This window comes from Phyllobates terribilis, unplaced genomic scaffold (assembly GCF_046119375.1).
Source record: "Phyllobates terribilis strain yellow unplaced genomic scaffold, ASM4611937v1 Scaffold_1__5_contigs__length_1240528914, whole genome shotgun sequence".
NCBI lineage: Eukaryota > Metazoa > Chordata > Amphibia > Anura > Dendrobatidae > Phyllobates > Phyllobates terribilis.
In genome coordinates this window covers 1,067,570,946-1,067,597,957 of record NW_027362761.1, presented here as the reverse complement: position 1 = coordinate 1,067,597,957, position 27,012 = coordinate 1,067,570,946, and the positions used below count along the sequence as shown (strand labels likewise).

Sequence of the window (27,012 nt, the reverse complement as noted above, 5' to 3'; positions counted from 1 at the left end):
GGGTCACATGATGCCTGTGAGCGGCCAGCGAAAGCGCCCCTCAAAGGCATTATCTGCAACATAAGGTAATTACAAAAATCCTTAGGGGCCCCGGGGGGATACATTGGGGGGTAATATAAAGTACTGGACAACCCCTTTAAGATACAGTATTTTTTCTTTTCATTTTTTTTTCATTGTCATATTACATACATTAATTTGTTTGGCAATGTATCTTTCTGCAGATCGACAACCAGCATGGATTCATGAAAGACAAATTGTGTCTAACCAGCATGCTTACTTATTAGGAGGAAAATGCAAATCTGGATGTTGGTCATGCGGCTGATTTGATATATCTTGACTTTGCAAAGGCATTTGATATTGTACCACACAACAGCCTTGTACTAAAGCCCCAGTACAGGGACATGGGGACACTATATGTACACGGTTAGAAAACCAGTTAAAGGACAGGAAACAAAGGCCCCAATTCATTAGACTGGCATTTCATATGGCTGTCTTGATGGGCGGTATGTAGAAATAAGATGCACCAAATTCATAAGAGGTGCACACAACTTAATGAATTCAGCACATCTTATCAGTGCTGTGCGTCTCCCTGCACCTCACAAGAAATGTTACACTAGGGACTGAAGTAACTTTTCTGGTGTAAGAAATTCTGCCCATTTTGAAGAATTTGACAGTCAGGTAACATCACTTGCGTGGGCTGGTCTCTGCTCGCTCATTCTCTTCTTACAATGTGCAATGACAGTGTGCTCTGTTGCTAATTCATCACTTATGATCAGAGCTGGCAAGGAAGGGCACTGTCACTGTGCACTGGGAAGAATATTGTACAGTGACAAGATCCTGCTGAGCATATGTCTGAATTTGACAACTGCCTCAGCCCCTGAAATGGACATCTCTGATTATGCTTCAATTCAGGGTGGGGGCAGAAGCTGCAGCAGTGACTGCAGCCTTTGCACCCTAATGAAGACTCATTTGAGTATCCCAGCATGCACTGGGGTTCTCAAATGAATCATCATCACAATGGAACTAGTTAAAACAAATAATAATGTAGTTAGATAGTGTAGTTAGAGAAGAATAGGGAATGTTTAATTAAACTATATTAGAAGAAAGATTAGATTATCACTTTAAATAGATAGAAATTTAGGATTAAAATTAAATTTAGTTTCGGAAGTCCCCTTTAACATCATGCTTTGAGGCCATGTTTCCACGTAGTATGTTAAACATTGCTTTTTTTTTCACTGCTGCATTTTTTCTGCAGGTGCTCCCACCAAAATACGGAATAGCTATTGAGTATTTTCTGGGCTTTTTTTCAATGCATTTTTGGTACTGATCTAAGCAGAGTTTTTGTAAATGCATATTTTAGTATATAGACAATGGGATTCTGCTTTTAAAAATGCAACTTCATTTTTTGCAATCATTTTTTTGAGGCTACCAACTCAAGATTGTATAGAAAAAAAGATACAAAAATACAGTTCAGCCATGTCATTAAAAACGCAGTGGGCATATGTTTTCATAAAATCACATCCACTTTGACTGAACTGTTGAATGCAGCAATTTTCTGCCCCCAAAAAGCACAGATGAAAAAACATAGCATTTACTCTACAACGGAACAAGGCTTAAAAATCGAGGGCCTGTTCTTAATTGGTGTGGATCTACAATGAAAAACTGCATCTTAGTTTCACTGATTTACAAAGGATCTAGAGTGTGGATCACAGTCCAAATCTGTAGGAGAAATCTAATTTACAGGAAATATGACAGCTGATACATGCTGCCCGATCAACTAGCAGCATGTATCAGACACTGGCTGCAAGATTCCAGCCAGGTAAAGTACAGACCAAAAGTTTGGACACACCTTCTCATTTAAAGATTTTTCTGTATTTTCATGACTATGAAAATTGTACATTCACACTGAAGGCATCAAAACTATGAATTAACACATGTGGAATTATATACGTAACAAAAAAGTGTGAAACAACTGAAAATGTGTCTTATATTCTAGTTTCTTCAATGTAGTCACCTTTTGCTTTGATGATGGCTTTGCACACTCTTGGCATTCTCTTGATGAGCTGCAAGAGGTAGTCACCGGAAATGGTCTTCCAACAATCTTGAAGTAGTTCCCAGAGATGCTTAGCACTTGTTGGCCCTTTTGCCTTCACTCTGAGGTCCAGCTCACCCCAAACCATCTCAATTGGGTTCAGGTCTGGTGACTGTGGAGACCAGGTCATCTGGCGTAGCACCCCATCACTCTCCTTCTTGGTCAAATAGCCCTTACACAGCCTGGAGGTGTGTTTGGGGTCATTGTCCTGTTGAAAAATAAATGATGGTCCAACTAAACGCAAACCGGATGGAATAGCATCCAGCTGCAAGGTGCTGTGGTAGCCATGCTGGTTCAGTATCCCTTCAATTTTGAATAAATCCCCAACAGTGTCACCAGCAAAGCACCCCCACACCATCACACCTCCTCCTCCATGCTTCACGGTGGGAACCAGGCATGTAGAGTCCATCCGTTCACCTTTTCTGCGTCGCACAAAGACACGGTGGTTGGAACCAAAGATCTCAAATTTGGACTCATCAGACCAAAGCACAGATTTCCACTGGTCTAATGTCCATTCCTTGTGTTCTTTAGCCCAAATAAGTCTCTTCTGCTTGTTGCCTGTCCTTAGCAGTGGTTTCCTAGCAGCTATTTTACCATGAAGGCCTGCTGCACAAAGTCTCCTCTTAACAGTTGTTGAAGAGATGTGTCTGCTGCTAGAACTCTGTGTGACATTGACCTGGTCTCTAATCTGAGCTGCTGTTAACCTGCGATTTCTGAGGCTGGTGACTCGGATAAACTTATCCTCAGAAGCAGAGGTGACTCTTGGTCTTCCTTTCCTGGGGCGGTCCTCATGTGAGCCAGTTTCTTTGTAGCGCTTGATGGTTTTTGCAACTGCACTTGGGGACACATTCAAAGTTTGCCCAATTTTTCGGACTGACTGACCTTCATTTCTTAAAGTAATGATGGCCACTCATTTTTCTTTACTTAGCTGCTTTTTTCTTGCCATAATACAAATTCTAACAGTCTATTCAGTAGGACTATCAGCTGTGTATCCACCTGACTTCTTCACAACACAACTGATGGTCCCAACCCAATTTATAAGGCAAGCAATCCCACTTATTAAACCTGACAGGGCACACCTGTGAAGTGAAAACCATTTCCGGTGACTACCTCTTGAAGCTCATCAAGAGAATGCCAAGAGTGTGCAAAGCAGTCATCAAAGCAAAATGTGGCTACTTTGAAGAACCTAGAATATAAGACATATTTTCAGTAGTTTCACACTTTTTTGTTAAGTATATAATTCCACATGTGTTAATTCATAGTTTTGATGCCTTCAGTGTGAATGTACAATTTTCAAAGTCATGAAAATACAGAAAAATCTTTAAATGAGAAGGTGTGTCCAAACTTTTGGTCTGTACTGTATGTTTAACTGTGAAACGCTGCAGTGTTTCAGTGAAAACATAGTGGTATAGAAGGGTTAACATTTTCCTCTATATTCTGTATTTTTTAGTATTAACTAGTCTCAGTCTTATATTTTGTTTAATATTTTTCTTAATGTTTCATATTTGGTCTAATATTTTCCTATCCCATATTCAATGTTATGAGAAATCTGTGTGTTATGGGTAGTATACGAAGAAAGACATAATCGCTAACAAAATCTCATAATATGTTTGTGAGAACAGGCCAGCTGAAATCTCCAATGGGAACTACATTTGTCTGTAAGTGGTATAAGAATCTTGTACACATGGTTAATAAACAGAATTGTTTATGCTCACAACGGTTTGCATTTCTTTTCTCCAAGCGCTGTTGACTGAGAGGGCCTCTTTGGTGATCTCGTAATCTGACTTTGAGTCAGAACACACAGCTACCACAATAGTTTAATAGCCAAGGGTGACAGATCTATCCCTGCGTGTGTATATAGGGAGACACCTGTCAATCACTGGCAGTGGGTGGGGAGAAGCCGTCGGAGACTCGCCTGTCTGACTAGTCTCCCGGAACCTATTAATATTATTATGATTTTCTAAAACCTATATGGCTGAAGTCATACAACCAGTGTCTGATATATGCTGCCCATGGATCCAGCAGCATGGATGAACTGTCAGGTTCCCTTTAACTCTGCAAATTCCTGCCATAGATAATGTTCCAAATCTACAGCGAATTTGCCTAGTGCACATCCGAACTGTGGAAACATGACCTTATGGGAGCACTGTGATTGCTACTGCTTTAGGGGCTTTGTGATTATATTACATGGATACTGAAGCTGTTTCTGTAATGGGAGTGGTGGTGGAACCACTGTACCGTGGTCCTAGGAGAGCTTGGAGGGGGGTAGCTAGGTGAACACCTGACTCTTCACCAGAGCCCCTGATAGTGGGGTTAGACTTGGCTCCAAATGGACACCAGATGCTACACCAGGACAGACCTCGGACGCATGGCAGCTGACCCTCAAGGGGCAGGAAGCTGGAACGTCCTAGAAAAGAAAGTTCAGTTGGTACACGCAGGCACGACAGGAACACAGGAGCGGCAGGTGCTGGCGGGGATGGCTGTTATACTGGCAGGCACTGACAGGTGCAGACAGGTACGGCTGGTATACAGGCAGGCACTGGTAGGTGCAGGCAGGTACGGCTGTTATACAGGCAGGTGCTGGCAGATACGACTGTTATACAGGTGGGCACAGCAGGTATGGCTGTTATACACATGGGCACGGCAGGTGCAGGCAGGTACGGCTGTTATACAGGTGGGCACGGCAGGTGCAGGCAGGAATGGCTGATATACAGGCAGGCACAGGCAGGTACTGGCTGGTACTGGCAGGTACAGGCAGGTACTGGAAGATAAACTAGGACAGGGGGCCCAAGAACTAGCAAACATGCAACTAACAAAGTGAACACATTGCTCAGGCACCTCCCAACAGGTGGAGGTGCCTTAAATAATAAGTATCTCCCAGCCGTTGGCTGGGGACACTTTAGGACAGCGCTCACTTTCCCTTTAAGAACTTTATCTGAAAGTCCCTTTAAGATTCAAAAAAAGAAACTATAACTGTCATCTGTTATTTGAAAAACTTCTGATCAAGAGAAAAAAATAAAACATTTGCCGTTTTAGCCTAATCCCTAACTTAATGAAAGTGTACATGCAAAATTAAGGGGGAAAAAAGTCATTTTTGGACACAATTCCTGTATCTGTTCCTCACAATTTTTTAAATCATTGCGTGCTGTCATTTATTAGGAATATTTGTTGTTTAGTTCCAGTGGATAAAACATTGTCCTGGTCTTGTGATGGACACACAGATATGGCTCGTTATAACACACAGCACTGATCACTGGACTGCAACTGTAGCTTTAGACTCTGGGAGTAAAGTTTTTACTAATTTGGAAGTTCATACAATCTTACAAACATAAGGGAAGGAAGGAGGGAAGGAAGGAAGAAGAGAAAAAGGAAGGGATAGAGGAAGGAAGGAAGGAAGGAAGGTGAAAATAATAAAATATTATTTGATAAAAATTACACTTGTTAATAACCTTCAAACAACACAAAGTAATTTTCATAAGATATAACTGTTACATAGCACTTCAATAAACATTAAACAACTCAACAATCTGAGACTAGATTGAGAGCAGAAAGAAGTGAGCTAACCAATAAATATGCCTTGGAAGAAGCTGGGCCAAACGCGCGTCGGGCTTGAGGGACACAGTGCCATTCTATTCTCATGCAGAGATTGATTTACTTCTAAAAGGTATATACAGTCTATTATTATATTATATGTATTACTGCATGTCGCTCATTATTGTACTTTGTGTCTAGCAGGTTAGTTTACATGGTGGAAGACACATATACAGTATATCAATATTGATCATATGCTGTTTTCTCCCTACAATACCATTCTCTAGTGCCTTTGTATATTATTACCTGGCTATATTTGTGTCCCTAATGTGAGGCACCTTTTTAATATGTTTTTTTTTAATCTATCTCATATTTCATAGGTTTATTGATTTTATTTATTGGTTAGCTTACTTCTTTCTGCTATGGGGTTCATTCTAGTCCCTGGCCATTGTGTTATTTATTGTTAATAACATAGTTGTGTCTAAAAATCTTATCTTCCCTAACACAGCACTGTAATTGATGGTACACCGGGTGCCCTTTAATGTACTGACTGGGTCATTGATGACAGAATATTGCTTTTCAGTGTTTTGATTCTGGACCCACATGTGCTTACCCAGAAATTGAGTGCCAGGAGCTTCACAGTTTGGATTTCCATGGCCGAGCAGCTGCATGAATTACTTATATCACCCAGCACAATGCCAAGCATCGGATGGAGTGGTGTAAAGCTGCCGCCACTGAACTCTGGAGCAGTGGAATGTGTTTTGTAAACTGATGAATCCTGCTTCTATCTGGCATCTGATGGACATGTTCGGATTTGGAAAATGTCAGCTGACTGCATTGTGCCAGCTGTAAAGTTGTAAAGTGCCAGCTGTAATGTTTGGTGGAGGAGGGATAGGTTTATTTTTCAGCCAACAAAGACACTTTCCATGGTTATAATTAGTCGGATTTTACTTTTCTTGGATTTCATTGCTATTCTATGAAGACAGTTATTATGTCTAGTATAAGGGCTGTAAACTGTTGCCCACACATAGAGAATCATATTCTTAATATAATGGTTTGGTCATTTCATGTGGTTTGATTTCCTAGTTATTATGCTGAGAAGGTCAGAGAGATTATTTGTTTGTTTGTAGCACTTGTTTGTATTCAGACAAAGTATTTTCTATATGATTAGTAAATGTGTATTAGACATTGCTTCCTAACGTAACCTTTAGATGTAAACTCTGAAATGACAGGCTGGGCACACTGGAGAGTTGGTCGTTGGCTGTCGTGTTAATTGTTACCAGAAATGAGCCCCAGGGGATCTCATTATATATCAATATGGCAATTAAAATATTCAGTATAGTTGGTTTAAGGACATTTCTGGCTTCCTGATCTCAGTAATAATGTTATTAAAATGTTCCAGTTAGAAATTCCTATTACTGAATCACTGCAGCCTGATTTCTGTAGACGGGTTACGCTGTTCAATAATTTTCACTATTGTATTGCACTATTGTAAAATTGTAGTTGCGTTAAAATCAGGGCTGCTCTACTGTGCTGGAAAGGAGACCATAAGACTAATGCTAAATTTACCTATTTTTGCAATTTTACTATGCTTTGTTGTGCAGCCGAACGACTGCGATCGCATTGTGCCGATCTTCATTGTGACCCCGGACCAAAAGATGTCTGTGGGGTCACCCAGGTATGGTGGCATGAAAGCTCCTGCTCAGAGAAAGAGCTGACACACCTCCTTCTGATGTATGATTGCCTGATCTAATGGTAAATAAACAATGTTATAGGTCTCCAACCAGTAGCCGTGACTTACGGCTTCACATAATAATAAAATCTAATAATATGGACAAAAAAAAACATTTTCAGTACCCCATATAGCTGCCAATTTCAGGAAATAAAAAATATTGTAAACAGATATGTCCCTGTATTATTCCAAGATCGGGACTTAAATAAAATCCTGAAAAATGGATTAGTACGTGTGCCGAGAAAAGGGAGATCAATGGGTGCTACTTTGTCCCCAAGTCTATACATGCCACAAAAAAGTGATAAAAAAAATGGCTAAGTTGTAAAGGTTTTTTTAAATGTGCATGGTCCAAATGTACGATGTGCCAGTATACATTGCAAACTCAAAAAATTGATGCAGCCAATGATATTAAAAGATTTATTAACTGCAAAGCAAATTATGTTGTGTATTGCATATTGTGCAAAGAATGTAAAATAAAATACATTGGCTGCACAATACGTAAATTAAAGAAAAGGATGGCAGAACATGTTACCATTATTCAGGAGCATGCAAACATTTTGTAGAGAGACATAAAGGGGAATTAAACAATTTTTCATTCTATGGGATAGAAAAAGTGGATATTCATATTAGAGGAGGGGATTGGAGGAAAAAACTCCTCCTAAGAGAATTATTTTGGATCATTAAACTTGATACAAAATACCCCAACAACATGAACCATAGGAATGATACTCTTTACCTATATTAAATCTTAGGGATTTGAATGCAGTTTTTTTCCTTTTTCTCTCCTTCGGGTTTTCCTTGTGATTTAGCCTTGTGATTATGCTAATTATTCTCAAATGTGATTGATTCTTAACATGTGTTTATTGATCAACGATTGGTTACCATTTGTTTTTATAGTATGTATCATAAGGAATCTGTATCTCAGTGAATAAGGGCTTTTTGCCAGAAACGCGTTGAGATGTATTCCCAACCTCCATGATCTTTTAAATTATTTTGAAATAAATTGAGGATTTTAATTATTTTTGGAACTCACCAAAATTATTTTCTTGCCTGATCTAATGCCCTGCAATGCAAAAGCATTACAGAATATTGATCAGCGATCAGGGCAGGGAAAGTTGATGTCCCATACTGAGACAAGGTAAGAAAGTAAAAAAAAAAGTTTTAAACAATTGTAAAAATTGAATAAAAAAAATAAAGAACAAAAAAAATGAAAAATATAAATACAATAAATAAATATATTTATGTAAAAACAAAAATAAAGTACACGTATTTGGTATCACCGCATCTGGAACAACCTGACCTATAAAACTCTCCCACTAGTTAACCCCTTCAGTGAACACAATAAAATAACTATGCTTTTTCATCATACCACTGAACAAAACGTGGAATAAAACACGATCAAAAAGTCGAATGTAAGTAAAAATGGTCATCCACACAAAGCAAGAAGAGAGGAGGGAGCAAGATCAAGACCAGAGATGACCATTGGACTGGACCAGCTTCTAGGTGAGTACAATAAAAGCTATTTTTCATTTTATGGAGTGCACATTGGGGACATTTATACAGCATTTTAAAATGCAGGTGCTGGCCATACTTTATATGGGAAAAACCTGGTGACAGGTTCCCTTTAACTATGTTGTGCTATTTCTTCTGTATTTAAAGAAGTGAAGAGACAGAATAAATTGTGCCAAACATGATAATAACTATGGCCCAGATTAATCATGACTGGCATTTTTCAAGCTGGTCTTGATGAGGGGGGGAGGTGGAGTGTGAGGCACCTGATTCACTAAGAGGAGTATGCCTTTTAATGACTCAGGAGAAGTGGAAAATAGCATGTACGTTCGAGTGCGCCTCACCACAAATCTTACTCCAGTTGGGGATTGGAGTAAGATTAGTGGCATAAGGTATGCTCATTGTGAATTTGATGAGCAGTGATCGCCAAGCCCTGCCACGCCCCTGTTCGGCCCCCCGCTCTATCCATTTTGGCAGAGATGGGGGGTGAAAAAGGAGTGAAAATGCTATAAATCGCAACACTTCTCTTCAGCTTTGCATTTTCCGCAGCTTTTTCACATTATATTCCGGCTTAAAAGCTTTGATGAAGCAGGGCTTTTTTGTTGTACTTCCTTTTTTCCAGTTATGCTTCTTAAATAGTTAGCAGTGGTGAGATGGATCATGTGAAATGTGGCCTGACAAACGGAATTTGTCAATAAGATCCCCTAAGCAGCATACAGTTAGGTCCATATATATTTGGACAGAGACATTTTTCTAATTTTGGTTCTAGATATTACCACAATCAATTTTAAACAAAACAATTCAGATGCAGTTGAAGTTCAGACTTTCAGTTTTCATTTGAGGGTATCCACATTAAAATTGGATGAAGGGTTGAGGAGTTTCAGCTCCTTAACATGTGCCACTCTGTTTTTAAAGGGACCAAAAGTAATTGGACAGATTAAATAATTGTAAATAAAATGTTCATTTCTAGTACTTGGTTGAAAACCCTTTGTTGGCAATGACTGCCTGAAGTCTTGAACTCATGGACATCACCAGACGCTGGGTTTCCTCCTTTTTGATGCTCTGCCAGGCCTTCACTGCGGTGGTTTTCAGTTGCTGTTTGTTTGTGGGCCTTTCTGTCTGAAGTTTAGTCTTTAACAAGTGAAATGCATGCTCAATTGGGTTGAGATCAGGTGACTGACTTGGCCATTCAAGAATATTCCACTTCTTTGCTTTAATAAACTCCTGGGTTGCTTTGGCTTTATGTTTTGGGTCATTGTCCATCTGTAGTATGAAACGACGACCAATCAGTTTGGCTGCATTTGGCTGGATCTGAGCACACAGTACTGGCAGCCATGCATGCCCAAGCCATCACACTGCCTCCGCCGTGTTTTACAGATGATGTGGTATGCTTTGGATCATGAGCTGTACCGTGCCTTTGCCATACTTTTCTCTTTCCATCATTCTGGTAGAGGTTGATCTTGGTTTCATCTGTCCAAAGAATGTTCTTCCAGAACTGTGCTGGCTTTTTTAGATGTTTTTTAGCAAAGTCCAGTCTAGCCTTTTTATTCTTGATGCTTATGAGTGGCTTGCACCGTGCAGTGAACCCTCTGTATTTACTTTCATGCAGTCTTCTGTTTATGGTAAATTTGGATATTAATACGCCTACCTCCTGGAGAGTGTTGTTCACTTGGTTGGCTGTTGTGAAGGGGTTTCTCTTCACCATGGAGATTATTCTGCGATCATCCACCACTGTTGTCTTCCGTGGGCGCCCAGGTCTTTTTGCATTGATGAGTTCACCAGTGCTTTCTTTCTTTCTCAGGATGTGCCAAACTGCAGATTTTGCCACTCCTAATATTGTAGCAATTTCTCGGATGGGTTTTTTCTGTTTTGGCAGCTTAAGGATGGCTTCTTTCACCTGCATGGAGAACTCCTTTGACCGCATGTTTACTTACAGCAAAACCTTCCAAATGCAAGCACCACACCTCAAATCAACTCCAGGCCTTTTATCTGCTTAATTGAGAATGACATAACAAAAGGATTGCCCACACCTGTCCATGAAATAGCCTTGGAGTCAATTGTCCAATTACTTTTGGTCCCTTTAAAAACAGGGGGGCACATGTTAAGGAGCTGAAACTCCTAAACCCTTCATCCAATTTTAATGTGGATACCCTCAAACGAAAGCTGAAAGTCTGAACTTCAACTGCATCTGAATTGTTTTGCTTAAAATTCATTGTGGTAATGTCTAGAACCAAAATTAGAAAAATGTTGTCTCTGTCCAAATATATATGGACATAACTGTATATGGGCAAGCAGGTCTTTGAAATGTAAATCCATTGACACCTTCATATCTTCTATCTGCTGCTGCATTCCCAAGTAATTTGCGTTTTCTTTCATTGGCAAATGAGGCATTAAGTCCTCTGGACTTGTCAGATCACAAAAGGAGCAACTGCTTCCAGAGCTGCTTAACCCCAGCCCCCCACCAGCACCAACCTCTTTAGCTTCATTGATAGATACCTCACTGGTTTTGTGACCTCAAGAGAAAAATAAATCAGGCAGTGTGCCATCAATCAAGCTAAAGGATGGTGCTAGGCAGGGAAACAACCTCAGGAGATGGAGACTCCTTAACTGCTCTGTCACGCCCAGTGGAAGACAATTCCACATTGCTAAAATCAATCCATGTAGAAAATATACATTTTGGAATACTATTAGACTCTGGAGTTAATTGTTCTGGGCAAGGGCGGACATATCACTGGTGCAACCTGTGCAGCCACACAGGGGCCCAAGAGGTAAGGAGGCCCATTTTACCTCCAAAGCAGGTAAAATTTTGCATTATGATGAGCTCTTGGGCTGCAAAGGGCCCATACATTGTTCTTGCACAGGGGCCGTCTTTGGTCTGTGTCCACCAGTGGTTCTCAGCATATTATCTGTCAGGCAAAGACGCCATCCCCCTTACGCCACGCCAGCTCTCCTGCTGCTTCTGCTGCCGGCGCGCGCAGCTTCCTTGGCACTGTCCTTAGGGCGCGCGCGCGCTCCCACCCTCTTAAAGGGACCGCGCGCGCCGTCCTAAGGAGTCCCCGGCCAATAGCCGGAGGACTTCTCATATAAAAGGCATTTCCTCCAAAATGGAGGTGCCCGTGCAAGGTTGTAGCTTTGTGTTCTAAACTCTGCTTCAGCCCTCAGGTCCCGCTGCTGGTCTGACTACCAGTCCAGTCCACCAGCCTGACTACCAGTCCAGGCGCCAGCCTGACTACCAGTCCAGTCCGCCAGCCTGACTACTTGTCTCCGCCAGCCAAGTGCACTCTCCAGCCCGACGGTCTACCTACGGTCCAAACCCGCCAGTCTGTCTATGGGCCAGGCTTGCCTGCCTACCCGGAGAACGTACCAGTTACCTGATGTGCCTACCAGCCAGCCTACCTGGAGGCTCCTATCAGTTACCTGCCGAGCCTACCAGCCAGCCTACCTGGAGGCTCCTGCCAGTTACCCGTGGGAGTCACCTGCTCTCATACAAGGACTGGCCTAGAGTAGCACCTGGTCCCTCTGCTCGGTCCTTCCCTGGTTCATGGAGTCGATTGAGCCGCCGTGCGACCTTGGTCAGTCCGAGTTGATACCTAGTTATGCCCTTCTGGTCCCTCCTTGCACCGCAGCACAGAGGTTCCACCACCCGGATCCGTAACATTATCTGCTCTTTGCAGGATTGTGTACAGGTGGAGATCAGAATGTGATATAATAAACTAGCTATTGAATCCGTTCTACACCCGGATGGAGAGCATTTTTATTGGTATATGGTCTCCCATGCTGGTATGTACTGCACCCCTCCTGGTATTTCTGCTGCCCCATCCTGGTATTTGTGCTGCCCCCATCCTGTCCCCACTATCCCATCCTGGTATGCATGGCACCCCTCATCCCCATCCTGGTATGCATGGCACCCCTCATCCCCATCCTGGTATGCATGGCACCCTTCATCCCCATCCTGGTATGCATGGCACCTCTCACCCCCAATCCTGGTATGCATGGCACCCCTCATCCCCAATCCTGGTATGCATGGCTCCCTCATACCCAATCCTGGTATGCATGGCACCCCTCATCCCCAATCCTGGTATGCATGGCTCCCTCATACCCAATCCTGGTATGCATGGCACCCCTCACCCCCATCCTGGTATGCACGGCACCCCTCATCCCTATCCTGGTATGCATGGCACCCCTCGTCCCTATCCTGGTATGCATGGTATCCTATCCCTCTTCCCTATACTGGTATGTACGATACCCCTCATCCTGGTATGGATGGTACCCCTCATCCCTACCCTGGTATGCATGGCCCCTCATCTGAATACTGGTACGCATGCCCCCCCCACATCCCTATCCTGGTATGTATAGTACCCCTCATCCCTTTCCTGGAATGCATGGTACCCCGTATTCCTATCCTGGTATGTATGGTACCCCTCACTCCGCAATCTTGGTATGCATGGTCCCCTCACCCCCAAATCCTGGTATGTATGGTACACCTCATCCTGGTATGCATGGCACACCATCTCTCATCCTGGTATACATGGCATGCCTCAGCTCCAATCCTGGTATGTATGGCCTCCTGATCCCAGAAACCTAGTATGCATGGCACCCAATCCCTCATCCTGGTATGCACGGCATGCCTCATTCCCAATCTTGGTATGTATGGCTCCCTCATCCCTATACTGGTATGCATGGTACCCCTCATCCCTATACTGGTATACATGGTACCCCTCATCCCTATACTGGTATGCATGGTACCCTTCATCAATATTCTGGTATGCATGGTACCCCACATTCCTTTCCTGGTATGCATGGTACCCCGCATTCCTATCCTGGTATGTATGGTACCCCTCATCCCTATCCTGGTGTGCATGGTACCCCGCATTCCTATCCTGGTATGTATGGTACCCCTCACCCCGCAATCTTGGTATGCATGGTCCCCTCACCTCCCAATCCTGGTATGTGTGGTACCCCTCATCCTGGTATGCATGGCACCCAATCCCTCATCCTGGTATGCATGGCACGCCTCAGCCCCAATCCTGGTATGTATGGCTCCCTCATCCCTATCCTGGTATGCATGGCACCCCATCCCTTATCCTGGTATGCATGGTGCCCCTCATCCCTATTCTGGTATGCATGGTACCCCACATTCCTATCCTGTTATGTATGGTACCCCTCATCCCTATCCTGGTACATATGGTACCCCGCATTCCTATCCTGGTATGTATGGTACCCCTCATCCCTATTCTGGTATGCATGCCACCCCTCACCCCCCAATCCTGGTATGCATGGCACCCCTTTTCCCCAATCCTGGTATGCATGGTCCCCACACATCCCAATCCTGGTATGCATGGTCCCCTCACCCCCAATCCTGGTATGTGTGGTACCCCTCATCCTGGTATGAATGGCACCCCATTCCTCATCCTGGTATACATGGCACCCCTCTTCCCCAATCCTGGTATGCATGGTCCCCTCACCCCCCAATTCTGATAAGTATGGTTCCCTCACCCCCCAATCCTGGTATGCATGGTCCCCTCACCCCCCAATCCTGGTATGCATGGTCCCCTCACCCCCCAATCCTGGTATGCATGGTCCCCTCACTCCTCAATCCTGGTATGCACGTTCCCCTCACCCCCCAATCTTGGTATGTGTGGTACCCCTCATCCTGGTATGCATGGCACCTCATTCCTATCCTGGTATGCATGGCACCCCTCATCCCCCAATCCTGGTATGTATGGTACCCCTCATCCCTATCCTGGCATGCATGGTACCCCTCATCCCTATTCTGGTATGCATGGCACTCCTCACCCCCCAATCCAGGCATGCATGGTACCCTCATCCCCCAATCCTGGTATGCATGGCACCCCCTCATCCCTATCCTGGTATGCATTGTACCACTGATCCCTTTCACGCTGCACACATGCAAAAAAATAAACACTTATACTCACCTTTCTTCCCTGTGCTCCAGCGCTGCTGTGTCCTGTTCTGCCGGAGGCCGGGGGAGGAGTGCAACGCCGGAGTATGCGTGTGCCCATACCGCGCTGTCCGGCGCCATTTTGCTGAAGACACACTGCAAATGTGTCTTCAGTAATATGGCGCCGGATTAAACAACACCTGATTAAACATCTGAATGTACACTGATGGAATGTAGAATTTATTGTTAATTTCAGTTCCAGGATTTATCAATATTTTAATCTACATGTGGATGATTGGGAGAATCATGTCCCGAGCATAGTAAAAATCCATTCAGCACTTTTTTACATCATATTAATTTCACAATTTCATTACGACCTGTGTCCAATGATTAATTTTCGCATTCTTAACTATATAAGAAGATTAGTAGCAGAATACTAAAATGTGCTCTCATTATTACTTGTAAAGGACTTTTGTGATTTTATACTGTACACTCCCTGACAGAGGTTATGTCGCTTATCCATGTTATGTAAATTAAAGCTTATAACCTGACGTTAAATTCATCCATTGGTTTTATAAATTACTCTTTTGAAAGCTGAAACCCTCCCAAATTTGGTTTAGGTTAAGAAAATATATTGGCATCAATGCTGAAATATTGATCATTTAATGAACACAGAATGGTCTGATTTTGGCGCCTGGTCATATAATGCACCCAATCCTAGTTTACATCCACACCAGTGCTCAGTAAATGATCGGTTAATTAGTGGGTGTGTATGAAAAGAAACCCAGCACCCCAGACCTTCACTTGAACTGCAACTTGAGCTCTGACAACATGCCAAAAATCCACCCTGCGACCAAAGCCTTGATTATCAAGAGGCTGAAGACCAGATCCACTGCAGAGGTGGCTGGCACCTTTAATGTGTCTCAGCGTCAAGTACAAAGAATTAAAAAAAAAATTTGAAGAGACTGGAGATGTGTTTGACAAGCCCAGGTCCAGCAGACCCCGCAAGACAACTGCTCAGGAGGAACGTAAATCCAAAGCAAGCCCCTCTTTCACTGCAGCAGAGCTCCAACAGGCCTTGTCACCTCAAGTCCCTGTGTCAACTAGAACAGTTTGTAGGATTCTGTCTCGAAATGGCCTCCATGGTCGAATCAGTGGCCAGAAGCCAGAACTAAACAATAGGCAAATAAAAAAACGTATCAACAATTTAACCCTTTTATAGCTAGATTGGCGTATCTGAGGGAAAGAAAGACTAACCCTGAGCACCAAATCATGCCAACTCATGTTATATATAATAGATTTGAGAAACACAGAGTTTTTTTATAGGCATAAGACATTCAAATTTTATTACAACATTTAAAATTACACATAAAATACAATATAAGGTGACAATATATAGATGGTGGCCAAGAAAGATATTCACTGGAGAAGAGAGCCGGTAAAAGAAGTCCCCATAGTCCCAGAAGATTCATACAGCAAGATAATATATGTACTGAAACTAATAGTAGTGGTGTATTGGTATATATCGGAGCACAATCGTAAGTGTGTTTCCGAAAAAAGTAATTATTGCTGAAGAAAGGGACTATCAAAGGGGCAAGTCCTACATGTTAGGCAGCCTTACCCAGTGAAAATCAATCACAAGCCAGTGATAATAGCCACAAAATGGCAGACTCCCAGTATACAGGTGGTGGCCAAGGAAGATGTACACTGCAAGAAATAACTAGTAGTAAAGGTCCTCATGATCCCAAAATACATACAGTAAGATAGTCCAATAATAAGAATAGAGTAATTACTGTTGAGAAGAGGGATAACCATAGGGACAAATGTTAGCATTAGGTCATCTTACCCAGTGAGAAGCCAAACACTGGCTAGTAATAATAGCCGCGCAGTAGCAAGCCCCGACGCGCGTTTCACGGCCCAAAACTGGCCGCTTCCTCAAGGGGAATGTGCAGGGGTAAGAAGGCGGCACCCTTTTCAACCATGGCGTCGGTCATGTGTGGCCACACATGACCGATCACATGATTAGCAAGTAGGCGTGGTTTGATGCCGATAAGCGGCGCATGCGTCGCCACTCCCCGCCCCAGGACGCGAGCCCAGGCCGTCAGGGGCCAGTGCGCAAGCGCGGGCGCGCGGCCAAAGACAAGGCCGAGCGCCCGCGCACGCACCAGCCCCGCAGAGACAGCCGGGCGCGTGACCCACAGCGGAGGGGGCGGAGCACGCGCACAACATCAAAAGGGCACAGGTTAAAGCGGAAGAAAACAAGATGCATATAATAAATATAACACTGCATTTAAAGATGTATCGTATCCCAGAATAAACAACTTGATTTGAGAAAAACACAAGCAAGTCACTTTATCGATGATTGGTCCACCAATTTGATGCAGTGTGCAGAAAGATCACTTTCAGAGCGATGGTGTTTTCGTATAACATTAATTATTGTTACGTCCGCCAACATCAGACCGATTCGCAGATGATTTAATTCAGGCATCATCATAATCCGGCATAAGGGGGCCAAATATTCCAAACATACGATAAAAACTAGAAATAAATATAAAAGTTAGAAACTGGGGAAACCCCATATATACAATAAAAACAAATACTAGAGCGCGACAAAATTATTTGAAGCACAAGAAGGGGGGAGAGAAAAGGAAATATTCCCTTCTTTTAATGTAGATGATGACACAATTAAAAACAGATGGGAACAATACTCTAACAATACTCTAACACGTGCTCGATTGGATACATGAATCTGTTAATTGAAATGAATCAGATATCGCTATCCGCTATTGAGACTCAAATTGAGAAACTGCAACTTTCCTTTAAGAGTGAAATGACTGCAGACTCACTAAAAAAGTTGAATGAGGACATTGAGGTTTTAGCTCAAAAATGGGCAAAAGAGACACAACAAGCTAAAACAAAAAAATTTCAGAGGGATACCCAGGATAAATCACTACAAAAAGTATATAAATGGGACATCACGAGGGGACGATCTCGACCATTCCAAAAACATAAGTCCCAATCTAGGTCCAGATCTACCTCAGTATCGTCTTTTACTTCTACTGAAGAGACGCATGATGGGCCTCAAGCAGCAAATAATCCTGGAACATCTGCATCTGGCACAAAGAGGATTCAAACCAGACTTACAAGCAAAAATAGGGGCTTGGCAGCACAACGGGTGAGTCGGTCTCATGGAGGCTTACGGATTGTCAATTTATCGACACATGTTCTTTCTACTGAACAGTTGGAGGTCCTCGGTATGGGCCTAACCTTTTCTCCCACTAATAGTTTTAACTACTTTACAGCCCTAAAGGACCTCCACCTGTTCTCTCGGAAACTCATCTTGCACAAACTCCACTCTAAGAAGGATGCCCCTACTGGTGCTTTGAGTGCGGCGGAGCAGGAGGCGATTGCTACTTTGGAGGAACTTTTACTGGAACAAACTCCCTCACAATCAGGTGGGTTGCCTCAATGTGCGGTTCCCAAATCGACACGATTTCCCCCCTTGTCCCTCTGTCCAGCAGTTGAGATTTTTTCCAAACTTGTTGCGGATGATTTTAAAAAACTATCAAATAAAAGAAAATTTGACAACCTTACTGCGCGACAACGTTTGGCGATTCAGCAACTCAAAACTTATGATGACATTGTAATCAAACCTGCGGACAAGGGGGGAAACATTGTGATTTGGCAATGTGCCAAATACGAAAGAGAGGCGTTTAGGCAACTACGAGATAGCAATACGTATTGTAAATTAAATTTTAATCCGACTCACTCCTACTCCTCCGCACTTCAATCTATCCTCACCCGTGCCTGTGAAGTAGGGACCATATCTGAAAAAACAGTTGAAGCACTTACCGTACGGTTCCCTAAGACATCTACGTTCTATCTTCTGCCCAAGATCCACAAAGACGCCGTGGACCCACCTGGGCGTCCGATCGTGTCCGGTATAGAGGGTCTCTGTGAACCAGCCTGTAAATTTATTGATTTTTATTTAAAACCAATTGTAGCGACGTTACCCTCATACGTTAGGGACACGACGGACGTCCTTACTCGGGTCGACGGCGTCTCTCTGGATAAGGGGGTTCTACTTGTCACGGTAGATGTTGAGTCTTTATATACTTGTATTGACCACAACATTGGTCTGGATGTGGTCCGCCTTTTCCTCGGGGCGTCTGACTTGGGCGGCCCTATGTGTGATTTTATCTGCGAGCTGTTGCACTTTGTACTCACGCACAATTATTTTTTGTTTAAAGATAATATTTATCTACAGAAGCGCGGCACAGCGATGGGGGCGGCCTGCGCGCCTTCGTACGCCAATCTCTTCCTAGGGGCATGGGAGAGACTGATTTTTGGCGACGGAGGCGTGGGGGTCGCGGACCATGTGCTGTGTTGGCTGCGCTACATCGATGATATTTTGTTTCTTTGGCGTGGGTCGGTGCAGCAGCTTGAGAGTTTCATGGCACAGCTAAATATAAACATGTGGGGAATTCGGTTGACATATAAATATGATGCATCTAAGATTGAATTCCTGGATGTCTGTCTGGAGGTGGACGATTTTGGCCGCCTTCAGACGGACATCTATAGGAAACCAACGTCGACCAATTCCCTTATTCATGCAAGTAGTGCCCACCATCCAACCACAATAAGGGCCGTCCCGGTCGGGCAATTCCTGAGGGCGAGGCGGATCTGCTCATCGGACCATAAATTTGAGAAGCAGGCTATCGATCTCAAATCAAGATTCGCATCACGTGGCTACAGTAATAGATGTGTGAGGCGGGGTTACGAACATGCTAGGCGTACCCCAAGAAACCATTTATTATACCCAAACAAAGTATATAAAATCAATGATGATGGGCAGAAGAAGATACGATATATATCTACATTTAATCACGAGTGGGATAATATGAGGAGTATAATGACAAAACACTGGAGTATCCTGATGACCGACGCCTCCCTGGGACCGACTCTTGGGGATTATCCCCTAATGACCCCTAGACGGTCCAACATCCTGAAAGATATTTTAGTGTCGAGCCACTATGTCGCGAAAAAATCAAACCCCTTCGGCTCCCGTGGCCCTACTCTGGTCATGTTTCCCTGCGGCCACTGTCGTGCCTGCGCCAATGTCCTCCGCTGCACCACTTTTGCGTCCTCGGATGGTATAAGACAGTTTGACATCAGACATTACATCTCGTGTGGCACAAGTAACGTAATTTATTACGCAACTTGTGACTGCTCTCTGATATATATTGATTGGTCTGACATCCAGGGAGCTCCGGGTACGCATACGGGAGCATGTGCGGGACATTGGCGCGGCCAGGACAGTGGCTGACGTTACTGAATTAAAAACAATTCCGAGACATTTCAGGGTCGCTCATAACTGTGACCCTGGATGCCTCAAAGTTCGTGGGATAGATGTGGTTCATATGGGTGCCCGGGGGGGTAATGTAAGAAAAGCCTTGGCACGTGCCGAGACTAAGTGGATCACCATGTTGGATACTCTTTCTCCACATGGTTTAAATGAGTCCCTGTCCTTCTCCTCATTTTTGTAAACTTGACTTATGACTATTCATTTAACTTAGTCTCTTATGCAATTGTTCCCCTTTGGTCCTTTCCCTTTTCTTTCCTTTTCTCTCCCCCCTTCTTGAGCTTCAAATAATTTTGTCGCGCTCTAGTATTTGTTTTTATTGTATATATGGGGTTTCCCCAGTTTCTAACTTTTATATTTATTTCTAGTTTTTATCGTATGTTTGGAATATTTGGCCCCCTTATGCCGGATTATGATGATGCCTGAATTAAATCATCTGCGAATCGGTCTGATGTTGGCGGACGTAACAATAATTAATGTTATACGAAAACACCATCGCTCTGAAAGTGATCTTTCTGCACACTGCATCAAATTGGTGGACCAATCATCGATAAAGTGACTTGCTTGTGTTTTTCTCAAATCAAGTTGTTTATTCTGGGATACGATACATCTTTAAATGCAGTGTTATATTTATTATATGCATCTTGTTTTCTTCCGCTTTAACCTGTGCCCTTTTGATGTTGTGCGCGTGCTCCGCCCCCTGCGCTGTGGGTCACGCGCCCGGCTGTCTCTGCGGGGCTGGTGCGTGCGCGGGCGCTCGGCCTTGTCTTTGGCCGCGCGCCCGCGCTTGCGCACTGGCCCCTGACGGCCTGGGCTCGCGTCCTGGGGCGGGGAGTGGCGACGCATGCGCCGCTTATCGGCATCAAACCACGCCTACTTGCTAATCATGTGATCGGTCATGTGTGGCCACACATGACCGACGCCATGGTTGAAAAGGGTGCCGCCTTCTTAACCCTGCACATTCCCCTTGAGGAAGCGGCTAGTTTTGGGCCGTGAAACGCGCGTCGGGGCTTGCTACTGCGCGGCTATTATTACTAGCCAGTGTTTGGCTTCTCACTGGGTAAGATGACCTAATGCTAACATTTGTCCCTATGGTTATCCCTCTTCTCAACAGTAATTACTCTATTCTTATTATTGGACTATCTTACTGTATGTATTTTGGGATCATGAGGACCTTTACTACTAGTTATTTCTTGTAGTGTACATCTTCCTTGGCCACCACCTGTATACTGGGGGTCTGCCATTTTGTGGCTATTATCACTGGCTTGTGATTGATTTTCACTGGGTAAGGCTGCCTAACATGTAGGACTTGCCCCTTTGATAGTCCCTTTCTTCAGCAATAATTACTTTTTTCGGAAACACACTTACGATTGTGCTCCGATATATACCAATACACCACTACTATTAGTTTCAGTACATATATTATCTTGCTGTATGAATCTTCTGGGACTATGGGGACTTCTTTTACCGGCTCTCTTCTCCAGTGAATATCTTTCTTGGCCACCATCTATATATTGTCACCTTATATTGTATTTTATGTGTAATTTTAAATGTTGTAATAAAATTTGAATGTCTTATGCCTATAAAAAAACTCTGTGTTTCTCAAATCTATTAAATAAAAAAACGTGTGGCATTTGCAAAGTCCCACAGCCTGCTAAACAGATGGACGCTGGAAAAGTGGCAGAAGGTGGATTTTTCTGATGAATCTTCAGTAGAATTACACCACAGCCACCACAAATACTGCAGGAGACCTACTGGAGCCCGTATGGATCCAAAATACACCCAGAAAACAGTTAAATTTGGTGGTGGAAAGATCATGATCTGGAGTTACATTCAGTATGGGGGTGTGCGAAACATTTGCAAGGTGGAAGGCAATATTAATAGCCTAAAATATCAAGAAGTATTAGCTACCTCTTACATTCCAAATCATAAAAGGGGTCAAATTCTGCAGCAGGATGGTGCTCCATCTCATACATCCATCTCTACAACAAAGTTCCTCCAGGAAAAAAAGATCAAGGTGCTCAAGCACTGGCCAGCCCTGTCACCAGACATGAACATCATTGAGCATGTTTGGGGTAGGATGAAAGAGGAAGCTTGGAAGACAAAACCAAAGAATCTAGATGAACTCTGGGAGGCATGTAAGACTGCATTCTTTGTAATTCCTGATGACTTCATTAATAAATTGTATGAATCATTGTTGAACCGCATGGATGCAGTCCTTCAAGCTCATGGAAGTCACATAAAATATTAAATATGACTCTAATAGCACCACAACTTCATTCACCAATGTTATGCAACATATATTTGTATTTTAAGATAATTATTTGTTTGAATATCACATTACTTTCTGTGGGCGACAAAACTTTTGTCTTGCCAAAATCTGACCATTCTGTGTTCATTAAATGATCAATATTTCAGCATTGATGCCAATTAATTTTCTTAACCTAAACCAAATTTGGGAGGGTTTCAGCTTTCAAAAGAGTAATTTATAAAACCAATGGATGAATTTAACGTCAGGTTATAAGCTTTCATTTGCATAACATGGATAAGCGACATAACTTCTGTCAGGGAGTGTAGGCTCTGATTAGTAGTATCCTGTTTCTTACTTTATTCTTACTTTTGTGCTTTGCTATTTGTACCAATATCTACGTTTTTTCATTATATGTAATATGAGACACAGCACGATTCAGTCACAACCTCACCTATAAAAACTTACCAGGCTGAAACGTAGATTAGGGGACCGGAACATTGTTTCTGCCATTCCCTGTGAATGACAATATCATTACTATTTCTACTACATTTTGAGAATATCTAAAGACTATTAGACTCCTAAACTGTTGTAACACTACAATTCCCAGAATATAATTTACTTTAATTATTTTTAGTAGTATAACGTAGTGTAAGGTAGATTTATCAAAGCTGCCAAAAAAGTATTTTGTATCTATAGCAGCCGATCAGTGTTACTTTCATATTTCTGTTCAAAAAATGAAAATAGTGCTGTGATTAGTTGGTATGGAAAAAAAATACAAGTTTTTGATAACCAGTTTTGAAAAATAAGTCCCTTTACCTTCCCCGAAAATATATACATTTTCCATCTAGTAGATCCTCACATCACACGGGGATTAAGGGCTTTAAAGGGAATGTGTCAGCAAGTTTTTGCTATGTAATCTGAGGACAGCATGAGGTAGGAGTTAAAACACTGAATTCAGCGATATGTCACCCATCAGGCTGTGTGCTGTTATTTACTCACAATGAAGAGACTAGCTGCCTCATGCCAAGTAGTCCAACTCCGCCCCTCCTGTGATAAGAAGCTCACTGTCAGTAGACTATGTACACTGAGAGCCTGGTGTGGGCGGGGTTAGCTTTCTCAGCTCTGCTTCATGCTGCATCTCAGAACTTTGATTGGGTCACAACTGCTGCACCCAATAACCTAAGTGATACATCATTGGAATCAGGGTCTCTTTCTCTACATTATGCTGCTTTCAGATGAGATAGTAAAAATCTGGTGACAGATTCCCTTTAATTATGGAGGCAGAGAGGAGCAGGTTGCCCTGTATGTGGACGATTCGTTGCTATTTGTAGATAATCAGTATTTCTCTTCTATTTATAATGGAAACCATAGAAAGGTTTGGGGTCTTCTCTTGTGTTCCTGCCTATTACACAAAACACAAGTGCTCACATGAAACTCTTGTTACAGAAGTTTTGCATACTTTATTAAATAGTCCTCTTAGACTTGATGAGGTTGGTGTATTTACTTTGAGAAAAAAATCAAGATACCTGTATAAATCTTTTTTAAAGTTTTCCCACCTGATATTAGCATGTCCACCTATTGAGCTGAGTGATGGTGGACATGCACGCTAGGAATACAATTCTATGTTAATGTAAAGATGGAGGAGCAAGAGGCAGAGCTCCTCCTCCCTCTCCTATATACATAGAATATCATCAGTACTAGCTGCCATCTCCTATCTCAGTAATGGGAGAGTCTTCACTGAATACAGATTATTGAGAATTGAGAATTTTGATAATGACTGATCAATTCTGACAGAGAAAAAAGCAGATTTGTCTGATAAGATATATTACAAAGTTGCTTATTTTCATGTCTATTGATTTATTAAATAAAAATTAAAATGACGGTTACTCTTTAAGTATTTATAAAAAAAAAAATTGTAAATGCAATTAATAACTTACAAAGATGCCTCCACGTTCCAGAGTCCCGACAGTAACAAATCGAACTGATGATGATGAGCTCACCTATAAGGCAATGACGGACCTGTAATAGCTGAATGCCATATAATTGTCATGATTTATTCTACATAATGGTGACTTATGTGTATTTTATATCATAGTATCTCATGGCTTTACCACTATACTAATCACTATTAACAGCAATTTTTCCCGTTTCGTATTGTAATGCCTTTATTATTTTAATCCTTCTGTTAATCCAACAGTAGGGTTTTCTGACTAAACTTAGGTTTAGTCTGAAGCCACCCTTCAGAGCTCCGATCAGATATACTGTAACAAGAAATCATCAAGAACTTTTAGCATCACCAGTAAGCAGAAAAGAACTATTCGAACCAATCACAGGCTCTCATGCACCGTTAGCACAGCTCAGCAGTTCAGTTCACCTTCCCACCTACTTCTTTCCCTCTTTCTCCACCTCCCTCTTCCTTGCCTGCGTGCCCACTATGCGCTTTTCAAGCGTTTTTGCCGCGGAATTTCCGCAGCAAAAACTCTTAAAAAACGCTTGGTAATACGTGCCCCATAGTCCCCAATGATAATCCGCATGTGCTGTGCACATGCTGCAGAAATTTCCGCTGCGGATTATCATTGCGGAAAAATACGCAGCATGTCCATTAATTTTGCGGACACGCAGCGTAATTGACGCCATTGACTTACATTGAATTGCTTAATATCCACATCACTACATGTGCACATGCAGATATTAAGTGATTCAATGTGTACCCAGGTCTGGAGAAGAGGAGACTCTCCTCCAGACCCGGGTACCATGGTTCATGTTAAAAAAAGAATTCAAAATAAAAAATAAACATATACTCACCTTCCGTTGTCCCCCGGTCTTTTCTCCGCTGCGTCTGGTCTCTTGTACGTCTCGCGGTGGTGTGAAAGGACCTTCCATGACGTCATTTAGTCATGTGACAGGTCACGCAACCGCTGATGTCAGTGGTCACGTGACCTGTCACATGACTAAATGACGTCATGAAAGGTCCTTTCACACCACCCCGAGACGTACAAGAGACTGGATGCAGCAGAGAAAAGACTGGGGAACAACGGAAGGTGAGTAGAATGTTTTTTTTTCATTTTTTACCATTTTTATTCTTTTTTTCAACTATTAACTTGGTCACACTATATAAATCCATGCCAGTTGCATGGATTTATATAGTGTGACCAAGTTGTCAAGCACTTTTCCAAGTGATGCTAAAATCGCTTGGAAAAACGCTTGATAACCTGCATGCGGAAATGCATGTGAAGAACGCTTGACAAATGCTTCTACCTGGTGGGAAAAACGCATGTAAAATCCGCATGCGTTTTTCCTGCCAGGGAGATGCGGAAAAAATCTGCAGCATTTCTGCATCGTGGGCACTTAGCCTAAAAGCTCTGTTTAATTAAGTGAAGTGAAACACATCTTACATCTTGTTGGCCACGTCTTCCTTTGTCACCAAGCTTCTTGCCTGTGCCAAGACAGAAATCAGCGTTAATGTTTCCAACATGTAAAACCCAAGTCCCGTAACAAATTGCCAGTTGTTTTCTTTGTCGCAGTCCTACAATGTGTCAAAACTGATTTGGCACCCAATCAAGGGAAATTTAATGAGTGCTTGAAGTTCAGTAACTGATGGGCACCTTCTGAAGCTCTAATCAGTATAAGCAATCTGCTTTGTTTTAGTAACAAATGTCTTGAACAAATTGCCAAAATGTCAAAAGTAAACATGAATAAGTCAAATCTGTATGTGTCAACTGTACGAAATCACAAGATAGAACTAAAACTAATAGCAGCATAACTAGGTAATTGTAGCAATCAAATGTATTGTATTTATTAGATTTCCTGAACAAAGGAGAACCCATATGATAGATGTAACCAAGAAAAAGCCAATGTGTGTTTCTTTTCATGCCTAAGCAAGGTGCACCTGATGGTTATGTCTATATTTTTGTTGTGAAGAAATTTGGGATGTTGGTCAGTTTCTCAACATCTACATATTCTGATAAAGGTTGAGAATTAGTAAATGTGGTCACCAGGAAACCAAACTTGCACGATTTCTAGTCACTTGCATTTCATCATGACACAGCAATCTTCATCTGTTTGATATGATGTGCGGCCAAAGTCACCCTGTGCTCCCTGCTAATGGGTTTCTCTTGGGTTACTCTGTATGTACCATATTTATTTAAATTATTTATTTATTTCCCACTTGCAAACACATACACAAAGGTCAATGAACCTCTCACTTTGTTTTTGGAGCATGGAAGTAACGCAGAGTACGTAGAGAAAAAGTCTCACAAAGTGTAGGTTCACAAGCGCGTGTAATATATCATGAGAGTTTCATCCAAAAAATTCAAACTATTTTTTTCTCACTTGTCATCAGTATGCAATCCGTTTTTTTTTTACAGCAGCAGTTATTAATGATTTAAAAGACCAATTACTGTTCCCTATTGTGAAGATGTGAGGTTGTGGGTTGTAATAATCACCTAGGCAGGTTAACAATGTAACTACTTTTATTCCTTACGTCCACGGTCTTAGGCTATGTGCCCACGATGCAGAAATGCTCTGGATTTTTTCCTGAGCGTTTCTGCATCTCTCTGGCAGAAAAAACGCATGTGGATTGTACATGCGGATTGTACATGCGTTTTTCCTGCCAGGGACATGCGGATGTGAA

General features: G+C 42.5%; 1 protein-coding gene across 6 annotated transcripts in view; it reads right to left on the bottom strand.

Annotated features, from left to right (window-relative positions):
- The window catches only part of LOC141159456 (uncharacterized), a 511,885-nt gene that overhangs the window by 4,014 nt on the left and 480,859 nt on the right, over nucleotides 1–27,012 (bottom strand). For 5 of the 6 annotated variants that reach the window (XM_073645460.1, XM_073645463.1, XM_073645461.1 and 2 more), the window contains 3 exons: nucleotides 25,775–25,815; nucleotides 24,317–24,379; nucleotides 22,845–22,892 (listed from right to left, as the gene is read on the bottom strand). In XM_073645460.1, coding sequence (XP_073501561.1) covers nucleotides 22,845–22,892; nucleotides 24,317–24,379; nucleotides 25,775–25,815 — 152 coding nt within the window. Of the gene's footprint in view, nucleotides 1–22,844; nucleotides 22,893–24,316; nucleotides 24,408–25,774; nucleotides 25,816–27,012 lie in introns of all 6 variants that reach the window. The other variant, XM_073645464.1, reaches the window with a different exon arrangement.